This window comes from Carya illinoinensis, chromosome 8 (assembly GCF_018687715.1).
Source record: "Carya illinoinensis cultivar Pawnee chromosome 8, C.illinoinensisPawnee_v1, whole genome shotgun sequence".
NCBI lineage: Eukaryota > Viridiplantae > Streptophyta > Magnoliopsida > Fagales > Juglandaceae > Carya > Carya illinoinensis.
The window spans coordinates 25,635,067-25,651,998 of NC_056759.1; the positions used below are offsets into that span (position 1 = coordinate 25,635,067).

The 16,932-nt window shown below is 39.4% G+C and overlaps 1 protein-coding gene across 1 annotated transcript; it reads right to left on the reverse strand.

Moving 5' to 3' along the window:
• Positions 1-13,790: 13,790 nt before the first annotated feature.
• Positions 13,791-15,050, reverse strand: LOC122274541. The gene is made up of 2 exons (XM_043083574.1): positions 14,504-15,050; positions 13,791-14,011 (listed from the first exon to the last, which is right to left on the reverse strand). Exons 1-2 carry the CDS (start codon positions 15,048-15,050, stop codon positions 13,791-13,793), a joined length of 768 nt encoding a protein of 255 aa, XP_042939508.1.
• Positions 15,051-16,932: the final 1,882 nt, after the last annotated feature.

Consider the following 16,932-nt stretch of genomic DNA (forward strand, 5'->3'; position numbering starts at 1 on the left):
GAAAAAGTGAAGTTATTATATATATAAAAAAAAAAAAAGAATAATTTTTCTGTTTTCTTGAACATACTGAGACAAGTATTTAAACAGAAAGATTCAGGTCCTAGCAGCATTAGGTTTGACTTTCTGTGTCTTGAATGAGCTTCCCAAGCACTTATGGTTTCATGTTCAGCCCAACCCCACTCACGCCTTACGGTTGAAATTTCTTGATTGAGCAAGGACCGCTTTAAACACGCACGTCTATATTACTTGTGATACTTGGTTTTAAACTGCGTATTTTATGGGAATATGATACTTCTCTACATTTAATATGTACTCGTGGTGTGAAAATTGACATTCCCAGTATTTGTCCAAGTCATGTGAGTGTTGTATGCTTCAAAACTGGGCAAAATGTGTTTTTCTGGAGATCTCGCTCGACACTCGCTCGACCCTGCTCGAGCGAAACCCGCTCGACAGCCGCTCGAGGGTTTTAAGTTCGCTCGAGCGAACGACTGTTATAAAACTTGAGCGCCGCTCGAGCCGCTCGAGCAGACTGCTCTGTTTCGTGCGTTTTCTCCCCTCCGTGCGATTTTCCTCCTTTTCTCAAATTTCCTCGTTTAATCGAGTTCTTTCCTTCCGAAATCATCTCCAAACCAAGGTAAATCCATTTCTCTTGTGTATTTTCATGTTTTGGTGATTTTATTTTGGGTATTTCTGTGTAGTTTGAAAATGGTGTTCGGATTGGGGTTTTTAAAAGTTTTTTTGTTGAAATTATTCCGTTTCTTTTGGTTTATTGAGGCTTTTGTGTAGCCATTGTTGGGATTGAGTGTATTTAGGCAGTTTTTGGAAATTCCATGGGCTTATGCCCGAGTTTCACACTTGGATGCACTCCAAGTGTTTGATAAAATGCCTAAATGAATTGTGTTTTCTCTTTTTCGTCATGCATTGGCATAGCATTATTCCCATACCTATTTCATGTCTGTCCTAGGTTTGAGACATCGTTTAACTAGGATTGCATTATGTTTTGAAGATGTTTTGGTTTAGAATTGGCATTTGTTTGCACATGGGTCATGCATGAGGTTTGGCTTTCGCTTGCCAATGGGTTGGAATTGGCTTGTAAATGGCTTGGCATTGTCATTGCATAAGTGTCATGCACATGAGTCATGCACATGAATTGGCTTGCAAATGGTTGGCATGTATTATTGTTTTGAAAAATGAAGAGTGACATCGGGCATGCACCAAGTCCTACATTGTTGGTTGGCATTGTTGTGTCAGCATGCATGCATTCATCACATATTTGCATTGCCTTAGCCTTGTCTAACGTCGTTGACTCTGTCTACAGCTGAAACCATGTCTCGACGTGTTCGTCCTCGCCAAAACCCCCTGCACCCGCTCAAGCCCAATTCCATAGTGCCCGAGCCCAAGAGTTATACTCTCAGAACTTCTCGCATCGTACTCCCATAGTCGAGCGTGAAGTGACATTAGGTGAGCTTACCGAGACTATAATTCCCCGTATTTTTGAGTCTCGTCAGTGGCAGGCATTGACCACTGGTCATCCCACTCCTTCTGTGGAGTTGGTTAGGGAGTTTTACTCCAATATTCATGACATATCTGTTGATGACTCATTTGAAGTCAGTCTCAGGAATGTTGTTTTCCGAGTCACTCCGGGCATGATAGCAACTCTGCTAAATGCCCCTCGTGAGCTCTATCCTGAGTTTCCCTACTCACGGACATCTCCTCCAAGTCCACAAGTCATTGCTACTTGTCTTTGTGGCCGACCTAGTAGTTGGGAAGGGACAACCCCTATTTCAACTGCTCGTTTTACCCCCGATCACCTCATTCTTAGTAGGATTGTTCTTACGAACTTAGATCCTAGTGGTCATAATAGTGATGTGGGTCTTGACCGTGCCCGTCTGCTGTATGCCTTGATCAATGGTGTCTCCATTGATCTAGGAAGTCTTTTGTGTCGGGTTATTGTTGAGGCGTATCGGTCCTCCAAAACACGGACTGGTTTGCCCTTACCGTGTTTAATCACCCGACTAGCTCTCTCCCAATCTGTTGCTTTCCATCCTCAGGAGCCTAGAATTGCACTTAAGGCTCCTATTGGTCATAGGACGGTCCAGTTGAGTCGTGCTCACACAACTCCACAGCCTATCCGTGTTGAGCACCCTCCCGCTTCCTCCTCTCAGCCTTCGAGCTCTCGACCATCTAGTTCTCAGCCGTCTACCTCGGCCCCATCTAGCTCTCAGCCATCTTCCTCAGCCCCCGGTTCGTCGGAGCCTAGTCTTCAGCAGGTACTTGAGTATCTAGCTCGCCTTGACGCCCGGTTCGACAGTCTTGAGGTGAAAGTTGACAACCTGCAACAACTTGTGACTCAACGCTTCAATGACATCAAGAGGCAGCTCAATGAGGATGATGAGGATGCCGATGGTGATGATTGAGACCCTTGGCTTCTTGTGACAAAAAGGGGGAGATTGATTGTTGAGGGGGAGATATTGTTGAGGGGGAGTAGTACAGTATTAACTTAGGGGGAGTGTTACTTGTACTAACACATTTTTTTGTTTTGGGGGAACAGCAGCTTTTGGTTATTTCTGTTGATTTATATTTCTTGTTAGCTGCTGATTGTCTGACAAATGTTTCTTGAACTCCTGATTTGTTGCTTAATGAAGTATTTCTTTTCTAATTATGATTTGATTTGAGAAGTATGATTTGAGAATTGCAAATACGTTTTTGTGCATATGTGAATGGGTATGTTTAACCGTTTGCTAAGCGTGTGCAGAAATTTTTCAACATGTTCAAGAACATGGATCTAATTGGGTGTGCTAGGATTAGGTCATATGTATAGGTTAGAGGTTTTGTCACAGAAATGCCAAAAGGGGAGATTGTTGAGGGAAAAATGAGCGTGTTGGCATATTCTTGTGAAAACCTGTGTAAAATAGTGTTGTAACAAGTGTTGTTGCGGAAGGCTTGAAGTGGGCTTGAAGTGTGCTCATTATTGGTCAAAAGAAGCGACTTCGCTCGACCCTCGCTCGACAGAGCGCTCGAGCGAACTCAGGCAGATTCAACCGCTCGACCATTGCTCGACATACGGCTCGAGCGAACTCTGGCAGATTCAACCGCTCGACCATCGCTCGACATACGGCTCGAGTGAACTCAGGCAGATTCAACCGCTCGACCCTCGCTAGACACTGAGCTCGAGCGAACCCAGGCAGAGTGTGTCGCTCGACCCTCGCTCGACATTGAGCTCGAGCGAACTCAGGCAGAGTCAACCGCTCGATACTCGCTCGACATGGCGCTCGAGCGAACTCAGGCAGATTTCGGCGCTCGACCTTCGCTCGACACTCCGCTCGAGCCAATGTTCCAGATTACTTACAATGTAGGGTTTTGAACGCCTCATTTGATGGGAACTATAAATAGAACATGTTAGCTTCTGTTCTATGTGTGGAGAATCAGAGCAAAGACCCTAAGGGCCTCCAAGAACTTCTTAGAGCAACCTCTCCCCCATTTGGTTGATTCTTTCTTGGATAAATATTTCTCCATCACAACACATACAAAATCAACTCTTACTTGAGTCCATTGAAGTGGACATTTTTGTTGGCCAGAAGAGTCCGGAGCTGCCGTTGATGCAGAGATCGAGAAGTTCTCGTGGGAAGCTATAGGAAGGTCGGAGTTCCGACACTACATGCGTGTAGAGATCAAGTGGGTCACTCGTGGTGTTGCAAGCCAAGTTTAGCTACTACAAAGGTTTTGTGAGTGTCTCTAAATTGGTTGTAACAAACTAAAGTTTCTATAGTGGATTTGAGGTGGTGTCTTACACCCGAAGTGGTTTTAGATTTTGAAGATGTTCTTCAAATGAGTTTCCACTCCGTGAACAAAATCATGTGTTGATTATTTGTGTTATTTGATTTATTTATTAACTGTTTGTTTGATTAATTTTCAAAAGGACATAAAAATTAGATTACGCCTATTCACCCCCCCTCTAGGTGTAGTGTTGTGTAGAACCACTGCTTTTTCAAAAGACAAGAGGAAAGGTCAAATATTTTTATTGTGATAAAGAGGGTCATATAAAGAAATATTGCAAGGCTTGGAAAAACAAACTGAAAGAAGAGAAAAATTAGAAGAAGGCCGATGATCAGAATACTATGGCTAGTGTTTCTGATAAGAAGTGACAATACTTTCTATAGAAGAGAATGAGTTTTTTCATGTTACAGATCGTTATGTAGAATGGGTGATTGATTCAACAGCTTCCTACCATGTTACACAAAAGAAAGAACTCTTTACTGCATATAGAGGAGGTAGCTTTGGTAGGGTGAAGATGGGAAATGAAAGTTATGCTGATATTGTGGGAATCGGTGACATTTGTATTGTTAAAAATGTTGGATGTACCCTAACATTGAAGGATATGCAACATGTTCCAGATATGCGCTTGAATTTGATATCTACACATGCCCTTGATGAGGCAAGTTATGAGAGTTATTTTGGCAACAAAAGATGGAAACTGTCAAAAGGGTCAATGGGCTAGAGGCAAGATCTGCTCTTCACTTTACAAGACTGAAGTAAAGGTGTGTGGTGATGCAGTGAATGCAACTGCAGATGATGTTTCACAAGACTTGTGGCATAAGTGGCTGGCACACATGAGTAAGAAGGGATTGCAGGTTTTGGGAAGGAAGTCTCTCATTCCTTTTGCCAAAGGCACATCACTGAATCCCTGTGATTATTGTCTCCTTGGCAAGTATCATAGAATTTCTTTTCAGAAAACCTCTAGTAGAAAACAAAATATGTTGTATTTAATTTATTCTGATGTATGTGGTCCAATTGAAGTGGAGTCCTTAGGTGGAAATAAGTATTTTGTTACTTTTATTGATGAAAGAAAGCTATGGGTGTATATTTTGAAAACAAAAGATCAGGTACCCCAACATTTCAAGAAGTTCCATGCTTTGGTAGAGAGAGAAACAGGAAGATCTTTGAAGTGTCTTCATACTGATAATGGAGGTGAGTATACGTCTAATGAGTTTAAGGAGTATTGCTTAGAACATGGCATTAGACATGAGAAGACAGTTTTGGGTACCCCACAAGATAAAGGTGTGCCAAAGATAATCAACTGCACTATTTTAGAGAAGGTCAGATGCATGATGAAGATGGCAGGATTGCCTAGGTCATTTTGGGTTGAAGTTGTTCGTACTGCACGCTACCTAATCAATCGGTCTCCACCATTTCCTTTGGGGTTCAAGGTTCCAGAAATAGTATAGACTGAAAAGAATGAGCCTTACTCTAACTTGAAGGTATTTGGGTACAAGGCATTTGCATATTTGTTAAAGGAACAACATGCTAAGCTTGATGATAAGGCCATTTCCTGCATATTTGTTGGCTTTGGAGATGCAAAATTTGGCTACAAGTTGTGGGATCCAAAGAAAAAGAAATCATCAGAAGTTGAGATGTGATTTTCATGGAAAATTAGACATTGGTAGACTTTGAGAAAGTAGAGAAGCCAAGAAAAGTAGCTGAAGGTGTTTCTTACCTTACACCTATCTCTTTGTCTCTAGAGAGTGCTTACTAATGGGGAAGAGATACAACAGTTGATGAGAATGATGTACTTTGCATAGAGGGTAATGAGTAGGGGGAGCAGTCTACTGCTCTGGAACCTCAGGTTAGAAGGTCTACAAGGGAGCATCATCCATCAACTAGATAACCTGAGTCAGATTATGTTTTGATTACTGATGAGAGTGAGCCAAAAAGCTTTCAAGAAGTGAAAACTCGTAAGGAACAACAAAAGTGGATGAATGCTATGTAGGAAGCGATGAGTTCTTTACACAAAAATGACACTATGAGTTAGTGAAACACCTAAAGGCAAAAAGGCTCTAGGAAACAAATGGGTGTTCAAGTGTAAGAGTGATGGTGGAAAGCTAGTAAAACACAATGCTCAATTGGTGGTAAAAGGCTTCAATCAAAAGAATGGAATAGATTTGGTGAAATATTCTCTCTGGTTGTCAAGATGAGTTCCATTTGAGTTATGTTGGGTCTTGTAGGTTGCTTGGATCTTGAGCTTGAGCAGTTAGAGGTAATGACTGCTTTTCTCCATGGTGACTTGGAGGAAGAGATCTACATGGTTCAACTAGAAGGATTTGAAATTAAAGGGAAGGAGCACATGGTTTGCAATTGAAAAAGAGTTTATATGAGTTGAAGTAGGCTCCAAGGCAATGGTATAAGAAGTTCGACTCATTCATGATAGGTCATGGATATACCCAAATAGAGGCAAATCATTGTGTGTATGTTAGAAGGCTCCTTGATGGTAAATCCATTACTCTTCTATTATATGTAGATGATATGTTGATAGTTGGACAAGATGTTCAATTGATTCAAAGTTTGAAAGCATAGTTGATCAAGTCATTTGACATGAAAAATCTTGGCCCGGCATGACAGATTCTAGGTATGGAGATTGTTCGTAACAGAAAAGCTAAGAAGTTGTTGTTATCACAAGAGAAGTATTGAGCAGATACTAGAGACATTTAATAAGAAGCATGCTAAACCTGTTAGCACTCCTCTTGGTGTTCACGTCAAACTAAGTAAGAAGACTTGTCCTTCTACCAAGGAAGAGAAAGATGACATGGTAACCGTTCCTTACTCCTCTGCAGTCGGGAGCATGATGTATGCCCTGGTTTTCACACCCCTAGATATTCCTTATGAAGTGGGAGTTGTCAACAGGTTCCTAGTTAATCTTGATAAAGATCATTAGCAAGCTGTGAAATGGATTTTCTGATATTTGAGGGGTGCCTCAAAGATGTGCTTGACTGTTGGTAGCTCAAAACCAATTTTGGAGGCTTATACAGATGCAAATATGGCTAGTGATCTTGATGGTAGAAAATTAACTTTAGGATACTTGGTTACTTTTGCAGGGGAGCTATATCATGGTAGTCAAAATTGTAAAAGTATGTTGCTTTATCTACTATTGAAGCTGAGCATATTGCAGCAACTGAAGCAGGGAAAGAAATGCTTTGGATGAAACGGTTTCTCCAAGATTTAGGTTTGAAGCAAGATGAGTATGTAGTCTGTTGTGACAGTCAGAATGCACTAGACTTCAGCAAGAATGTCATATATCATTCATGTACAAAGCACATTGATGTGAGATAACATTGGCTATGCTAGGTAGTTATGGAACAATCATTACCATTGAAAAAGATTCACACTAAGAAGAATCCAGTTGACATGATGACAAAGGTTATTACTAGAGAGAACCTAAAGCTTTGTGTCGAATTAGTCGGCTTTGACTCTAACTGAGATGTTAGTTTATAATCTCCTCTTGTGATTGGAAGGGGAGATTGTTAAGTGGGTCTAGCCCACATGTGGTAGCACAGGTCTCATTTAAGCCTGTTAAGGCTTCTACTTGCAATTATGAAAAGGAAGTTAAATTGGTTTAAGGGAATGAGAATTGGAAAGCAAAAGCCTGTTAAGGCTTCTACTTGCAATTATGAAAAGGAAGTTAAATTGGTTTAAGGGAATGAGAATTGGAAAGCAACAAAAACAGAAAGGGAGGGAGAGAGAGAGAGAGAGAGAGAGAGAGAGAGAGAGAGAGAGAGAGAGAGAGAGAGAGAGAGAGAGAGAGAGAGAGAGAGAGAGAGAGGTACTATACGGCGCAACAAGTGAAAAGAAACATAATAGATCTTTTTTTTCTCTTTTGGGTGTAGATTTCACACAGATATTTCTCTACATGGTACAAATTGAGAATTTTCTCTAAGAGATGAATCTTTTTGGGTACTCTAGAGAGCTGTAGCATTCAAAGTGGGGATCTCACAAGCATTATCAAACTGGTGGTTTGGGGTGAGATTATTGTTTTCTTAGAGATTGATCATTGTTATATTTCCAAATTTGTTGAGAACTCAAGATTTGGGCATAAACTTGAGTATTGTAAGCTCTATATTATTATAGTGGATTTGATCGGAGTTGCCCCATGGTTTCTTTTCCCTTTACATTGGAGGGTTTTTTCCACCAAAAAATATGCTGTGTTTTGCTTTGATTATTAGCCTGTTTAATCATTCTAGTTGTTGGCTTGGATAATAAAATTAATTTTTTGAGTGGTTAATTATACTGCCCAACAGGAAAGTTATATATATGAAGGTGGGAGAAGGGATGATAATCTTAAAAAGATCAAAAGATCAAAAAATCAATTCACATAAGATCGAAAACCACTAAAAAAGGGGAAAACAAATTGGCCGGTTTCGAACTTTCAAGGCAAATGAGAGAAATTTTCAGTTGATTTTATATGGATATGAATAGGCAAATATAAAGAGCACTAATATATTAGTCGCACACTACTTATAAGACATAATTTAATTTGTGAATAATTATAGGAGATGAGAATGATTATTTGCGATCAAAACAAACTTATTTAATAAAAAATAGTCATTTTCACATAAAATAACTTACCTCAATTGAGCAATTTTCTTATAACATTATATTCTCCATACCAATTTACAACAACAAAACAAAACAAAAAACCAAACTACCTATAATAAAATAACCAGCAGAATATATATATATATATATATATACTATTTGTACGTAGTTTCGTGCAAAATAATTTTCTGCAACACCAATAACATGAAGGATTCCAAGGATTTCAGATCAGATTCTCGCAGGTGTGTAGCCAAAAAGCATCTGTGTCGTCTTCTGCCGGCATTTATGTTAACTAATCTCATAAGAAAAGACATCAGCAAAGTTTCCCTGAAAATCCCACCTGAATTTTTGCCGCTAAAGCAAAAAGCAGCACCTTCTTTGCTGCATGAGAACTCATGAATAATCAAATAGAAAAACTGCATGAGATTAATAACAAATGAAGCCCACAACGCATATATAATAAAACTAATTTTCCCATTATCGAAGATAAATTATCAAACGTTTTGATTGGTATGTTGATCTCGGCCTCAAGTATTGTAGTGATGAGAGTCCGGAAGAAATGAAAGAGCACTGAGATATTGGCACGGCTCAATCAAATTATAAAAGAAAAGAAAAGCTAGCCACGTACACTCCCCATTGACTGCTTTGTTTTTCGTCTGAGTGAACCAGGCCAATATCAAAGTAGCTATTTCACATATGTATACTCCTGGAATCCCTGATCTTCTAGCACGTATTCCCAATCATGGTCATGAACACGGCCATGAAGGAACATATATATATATATATGCATAAGCTACATATATTTCTGAGGATCAAAGTAAAAAGACTCGATGATAAAAAGAAGAAATCAACAAGAAGCTAGCTAGGTTGAAAGAAAAATACCATGCAGTGATAGCTGAAGAGAGGGTAAAGAGGCTTAATTTGAACGGGTGTTGGTTAGAACTTGGATGAATGTCTGGAGAATGGGGGGGAATTTAAAAGGGCCATGCATTAATGGGGTCTGCATTAGCATTTAAAACTGCGACTACCAAAGCAGAAAGCTGGTCCAGAGCATTTAAATCCATAATTCTTCTCCCTCCATTTATTTATTTATTTCCATCTTTTAACTTAATTTCTAAGAAACCATGTATGTTCTGCCAGGTGCCTACTTGTTCAATCGAGGTGCCCAAGCTATAAAAATCAGTACAAAGCCAAAATAACCTTTACACATGAGCAGCTTACTGGTTAGAATTGGAAGATCCTGTTATTGACTATTGTTATATATTATCTGAGTCGGGTAAAACTGTCATGTCTTCCATCCTGGAGTGAAATGGGAATCATGGGGTGGGTGGGTGGTTGCTCTTGTTTAAAGGGAGAACAGAAATCAAGATCTCAGCTGCCCGCAACAAAGGGATCATATCCTTCCCTGATGCTAGCTCATCAGGACTGTGTAACTGAACAAGGTAGGAAGACCATGAGCACCATTAATGAGGGAATCTCTCTCTGAGACAGACAGGGCTGAGACTTTAATAGACAATGACAAAGTACCCCATAAAATGATCAGACTGTTTTGAAAACTTTTAAAATCCCTTTTGGCCCCATCTCCCTGTTAGATTAGGCTGATTAATATTCATGACGTACAAGCTAGAAAAGCTATCTAGGGATCGATTAATGCTGTTTAGTACCATATATAAAGCTTTGATTTGATTCCTACTTAATTAGGCGAGCCAACAGCCAAGTTTCCCAGTTTCCAAACAGATGCCAATGCCTCAACGTACATAAAGGAAATCATAGATAACTTAATTACTGGTTGTTTGATTAAGCATTGCATGTATACGTTGGTACCTATATATATAGTTAGGGTAACTTCAATTTGGCTTAAAACTCATGCTGCATTTGAGCAAAGTACGTATATAGTTTTTCACTTCTCTAAGCGGGCGTTGACAAGGTCTTGCATTTTTGTTCTTTTTCTCTTTTTTCTTATGGCCCTTTCCTCAGTTTAATTAATTTATTGCATACTTTTGAATCGCTTTCTTTAAGTCGATGCTATTTGTCATCACTTACTTAGAGTTTGCTACTGGATTTCTAGCAAATCGTTTCCAGAATACAACAAAGTCTATGAAATTCCTCTAATCAATAGTAACTTTGGAGAACTTACATAAATTTTACTTTCAAATCCAAAAAAATTGAGGGACTTTGTGTATATTATACAAGCATATCTAATAGAGTACTTGTACGTTGCGTGGTAACCAAGCGACACAAGTACTCGCATTTACGTTCTGATCTTACCAAAGATGGCCGAGGCACATCAGTTTTGGGTCACCATACCTACAACTTCGCATTAATAATTTGGAGAAGTGTTAGGTTTGCAAAAAAATCTCACAAATTGATCTGTTAATATGCTAGATTATAAAACTCAACCAAACTGTTAATGATTTGTTTTGCACACCAGTCGACGACCTTAATGAACCTACACACAAGCAAGGTAAAGGCTCAGTGGGTGGTGAAACACCTCGGATGTTTAAATTAGTTCTTTGGGCATTGAGAGAGTTTTTATGAGAAAATTATTTTTGACGTGAGATTAGGCTTTTATACTCTCTATCGAGGTGGGGCCTTATTTCTTGTGCCAAAGGTGTCCGTCTACTGTATTGGGTACCATGCCATTGCATTTAATGTGGCATGGCTTCTCCAGGTTATGTCCCCTCATGTGATAGGTGGGTGAGTGCGGCCATTGACTGGGTACTCTGTTAGGAATAGAGCCTTCCCTTCAGGATCTCCTGCATGCGCTCCATATCTAACCATTTAATGCGGCGTAGCTTCCATGTAGATCATCTGGGCAGCGTTGTGTTAGAGTGAATGTTGTCCCATCTTCCCATGGCGATCCTTTTTCCTGCATTGGCTCTGTGCCCTCTTTATAACACCCAGGCCAGCAATAAGTGGGCTCCCTCAATCTATTAATTTTTTAAGGTTAATAGGTATGGGAAGACCACTTGAGATTTAATGAATAATTTTGAATATGCCACAGACCCAAAATTTATTTTGATGATAAATGGGATTTTTGGGCATAAATCCCATTTAATGAGCTAATATTTTGGAAACCTCATTTGAGATTTATTGAACGATTTTGTATAAGCTCGCGAGCTATAACTTTTAGGTTAGCTGGGATTTTAATTAGGTCAGAGAGAAAAAAATTATTTTAGGGTTAATTATACGTTGCCCCCTTCAACTATCACTCAATTCACAATGTACTCCTGAAACTATTAATTGCATCAAAGTGGACTCTCTTACTTTCAAAACTTACCAATCCCCCCCTTCTGTCTACAATGAGCGTTAAATGGAATGGAAGACTTACCCACATGCTTCTCACATGCATGTCCTTTAATGCAAAGACAAAATCACCCCTCACTCTATCGGCTTGCATTTCCCCAAATTGAACTTCATATCCAGAAAACCCCAAACTCCTTGGCCAAACGACTCGTTTTATTAATGCCCAAAAAGGGTTTCGTTTCAAAGTGAAGAATGTCTGGCTTGAAGCCATTGGGCGCGACGGAGAAATAAGCTGGGGCAGACTGTAGAGGCGGGGATGAACCCTAGCAAAGTTGCTGACCACGACATTGGCGTCCCCTTCGAGCTATCAGCGAGTCCATTGTAGAGGAGTTTGGTAAAGCTCTCATTTAAATTGCTTTCTCAATCACAATAAATCCATTACTTGTATTGACAACAAATCTTTGGCCTTGAGGTAGCTCAAGAATGCTAGAAATGACTGTACGTTGTTAGTTGAAAAAATTATTCGAGTTTATTGTAGCTCAATAATGCTTTAAATGACTGTACATTGTAGATCAACAATGTTCCAGTTTATTTGCTATGATATTGATTCGATGCCATGCTTAGACAATGTTCCAGTTTAGTTTGTTACGATTCTTTTCTCCTTTTGTATAAAACTGCAGTAGTCTATAAAGAATGGTATAGATTTAATTCTATAGAGCAAAAAGCCTTTGGCTCATCAACCTCTATTTCGAGGTCTTAGGTTTCATACTCAAAATCCTGACATATTTCAACAAGTTGTGAAAGATTTCCATTGGTTCATCTAGCACAAGCTGTGGTGGTAAAGCACCACTAGATGACCAATTTTGCCATTGCAAATTACGGGAACGTCTAAGAGTGTCAACTACGGATGATAATTACAAAAGGAAGTTCTGGAGATGCCCGTCTTGGACTCCTGGTTCTCAACATGGGGGTGGGGATAGGTTTTGTACATTTTTTGATTGGGTAGATGATGATTTTTGCTCCACGTGCAGAGATGTCATTGGCTAGCTACGAGATAGACTCCGGATATGGAGTCGTGAGTTCAAGATTAAGAAGTCTAAATTAGAGGCTAACTTAGTGATGGAGAGGGAGCGCAGGGAGCATATCCAAGAGTTATACAATAAGTTGAAGGAAAAATCTACAAAATTGGAGGTTGACTTAGTGATGGAAAAGGAGCGCAGTGAGCATATCCAAGAGTTTTTGTATAAGGAGAAGGCAAAATCTAAAGACTTGCACAAAAAATACAATAACTGCATATGGTATGGTGTCACTGTAATTGTTCTGTTTGTTGTTGTTATCTGCATAAAAATATCCTATCATCTTGATGAAGGTCACCATTACTTAATGATAGCATAGGATTAGTTAATGTAAATTTTTGGATGTCTATTGACTCTGGTTGTTGCTTTGAATTTGATTGTTGTATTGGACATCACTTGTTTTATGTAATTTGGTTATGGAGTGAATGTTGTGGCAACAACCACTTGTATGTATTGGACATCACTTGTTGTATGTAATTTGGTTATGGAGTGAATTTTGTGGCAACAACCACTTGTATGTATTGGACATCACTTGTTGTATGTAATTTGGTTGTTGTTCCATACATCACTTGTTGTATGTAATTTGGTTATTGGACATCACTTGATGAAGGTCACCCTACATAGGTAAATCCCTCAATTGGAATGTGCCCGTTTGGACCATTACATCTACCTGTTTTTTAATAACACCATAAAACCTAATCTCACCATAACACCATAAAACATAATATCACCATAACACCAACAGTAACAAAACAATGTGCCCGTTTGGAGCATTACAACAAAAGTTTTCCAATAACAAAAATGTCATTAAACCCTAAAGCACACCATTACAACAACACGTCAATATTGCCAGTTTGGTTTCTTCCATTTTTCCTTTTTATCTTTGTTTATCATCTCCATACGTGAAGATGACTCTACACCCTTCCTTTTCTGTACTGATACATTAGCCTTGGCTGGAGGCACTTGGGTGTTGGGTGACAGTTGACCAACTCTGAATTGCATGCCTCCCCTTCTAGGATTGCCCTAAGAACACAGTCTTTCTTGTGCTGGATTGCTTGTATCGATGTCTAAGTCCACAAACACAGGTCTATGTATACTAATCTATGAGTGGTGGCCCATAAGTCTTGCAGACTGCTTGCTGGGTTGTTGTTTGGCCAACATCTTTACACGACCCACAGGAGCTTGCAGTTGATTAGTTTGGCCTGTAGGACTTGTTTTCCATTCTGGGTGTGAAGGCGACTCCAGTAGAGCATCCTCTGCATAGATTGGGTTATTGGCTATTAAGGCTATGAAGGCTCTAACATTTGAGGTTGTGAAATGACCTAGTAGCACATTTAAAATATAAATTAACATTCTCAACATCTTCAACATATATGTAAATGAATAATGTATATTAAATAAGGAACGTGTAGCCACTAACTTGTTCATCTATATTTTTGGAAGTAGCTTAAAATTTTGCTACAGAAGTGAAGGAGGGTGTGCTTGCGTTCCCACGTGGACATTTTCTTCTGTTGTGATCAACTTGCTTACATTTCAAACAGGTCATATGCATACCAGTTTTCCTCAACTTATTTGCTCCTTGTTGATCGTCCTCATTTTTTTTCCGATATTTCTTTGGCCTCCCGGGTTGTTTCCTAACCTCAGGAGTAGTGGGCTTCTCGTATGTGGTAGTGAGCCACTGATCTTCACTACGCTTAGGGTAAATTAAAGGCTTGTATGCTGCCCTCCACATCTACTATAGTAATGATGCACATATCCCTTGGGGTCTTGGTCAGAATACACAATAAATGTGTATGCATGAGGGCAAGGAATACCTGTCATGTCCCATCTCAAACACGAGCAGGTCCTCTTTTCCAAATCAACCACATATTGCCTGCTAGCATTATGGATTTCAAACTGACCACATCCTGCATATGTTGGAGTAAAATAGATGGACAGGTCATGCATAAGTTCAAACTTTGCAACTATCCAAGGTGTGATTGTATTCTCCCATTTATCAATTACTTCCCTTTTCAATTGATACCGCCTCATCAGTTTCTTCCGTATGGTCTCCACCATAGTCACAATTGGCTTATCTCGTGCTTGCAGAATATACGCGTTGAAACATTCACTGAGATTATTCACTACCAGGTCAAACTTTGGAAATGTGTTAAACGATGATTTAGTCCATTGTGATGGGTCTATGACTTTCAAGTAGTCATATGCAGGCTGACTGAGGGCTTTTAGCTCCTCCATAGCAACTCCGAAGTCCCTTTTGGTGTATGTTGTGGCTGCTTGCCACAATTTCTCCTTCAGATCCACACCCCTGTGGCTAGCATCTCGAAAATTGGCATATAAATGCTTGACACAAATGGTTGTCATTATAAGGTACCAACCCCTCCATTGCTAGCTTTAAACCCTACAAAAAATATTCCACTAGTAGCTCATTTAATAGGTTTTAGTTAATAGAATATATTGAAAGATTTACAAAATTACATTTTATTTGTCACTAATAAATGTCCACTCGCCTTCAGGTTGCTCTCCAAGATCGGATATAAGTGTCTCAATAAACCATCCCCAACTATCCTTTAACTCTTCCTCCACAATGGCCATGGCAATAGGGTACATGTTATCATTTGCATCCCTAACCACAGCACATAGGAGCTACCCCTTAAATAGTCCTTTTAAGAAACAACATCCAAACCAATCAATGGTCTACAACTAGCCTTAAAACCCTCTCTACATGCTGCCAATCCTACATACATCCTTTAAAAAATAGGAGGTAAATCAGGAGCTATTCGTTCCACCCTAATTAACAAACAACTACCTTGGTTCCATTGTTTAAGGGTCTCACAATAGTCCCATACCTTGGCATACTATTCTCTACGGCTACCAAATATGGTAAATTGACCCTTTGCTCAAGCACGATACAATTTTATTTTAGGAACTCCCACTCCCCACTTTCTCTTAATCTCATCAGCAAGTGCATTGATAGGCACATTAGGTTGGCTTAAAAATAGTGGCATCATCTTCGATGCAATCCAAGATGATGTGACAATGGGCTTCTTATAACTCCTGCTAAAATCATGTCTTGGATTCATAGACTTTATCTGGAAAGTTTGTTGCCCTCTAATACAAGACTCATAAACCCGGTAAGGACATTTAGGTGTATTGCAGACAACAGTAGCCCTATTCCCATCATTCTTTGCAAACTTGATAGACTTACCAATGTATAGGTTCAATTTTTGTATTGTCTCTCTAAACTGTGCTGTAGATCCAAACCTCATTCCAAGATAAATTTTTTGCTTCTCCAAGTCAACAGCTTGAAACTCAAGGAACTTAGAATCATGATGTCCTTTGTCGCCACTTGGAACAGGAGAGATTGAAGAACGTCACTTGGTGCCATATCAGATACGTTACCTACTAATTGTGAAAAGTAAACACTATTTAGCAAGTCATGAAAAATAAACACTAAAATTCTCCACAAGAAAATAGAATAGTATTTTATACCTATGTCATCTTCCTCTGGCCACCTTGGACCACGTCTGTCCTGGCCTGTTCTAAGTGGAAGACTCCTCCCTTCATCCTCCTCATCCTCAGCATCTGAATGAGATTGTGGCTCTTTATCATCAACACCTTTGCTCCTTGATTGTAAAGGCTTTGACCTCGATGTTCCCACTGCATTGACATCAATGTCATACAACTCATCTTATCTTCACTACTCAACACTTCTTTCAAAATGGATCATTTAGTCCAAGGCGACGTGCTTCTGCTTCCTCCTCATCCTCCTTCTCATCCCCTTCATCCTCACTCACATCCTCCTTGACATGATGATCATGCAAAAAAGACTGTAACACTAAAGTTCAAAAATAAGACACAAGATACAAATGAGCCACTTGTTGACCCTAAAGTGCAGACACCATAGACAGCACATCATGGTCAGATGTAAACAATTTAAGACCATTGTGCATCCCCAAGCCAAGTTGTCTATAGTAAACTAGGTCACCTAGATTGTAACCATACTTGGTCACAATCGTCTATATCTTAATCCATGATAGTTCATCCTCATCATATGGTTCATGGTACATATCAGTCTTACCCCCAACATATTCTCCATTCTGCCTCCTATCAATTACCCCACCATGATAGACTTGAAATAACAAATTCCTCGTAGAAATCTTACAAAATATTATCCATTAAATTTGTCATGGATCATACTCAATTATTAGACCAACCATAAATTAAACTTCATTCCAACTATTGG

What these genes read in the sequence shown, in the direction of transcription:
- LOC122274541 (XM_043083574.1), bottom strand. Translation starts at nt 15,050, where the DNA reads ATGACAACCATTTGTGTCAAGCATTTATATGCCAATTTTCGAGATGCT. An exon ending in TTTGAGATGGGACATGACAG is followed by an intron (nt 14,012 to 14,503) that starts GTATTCCTTGCC and finishes ATGTGCTACTAG; the next exon opens with GTCATTTCACAACCTCAAAT.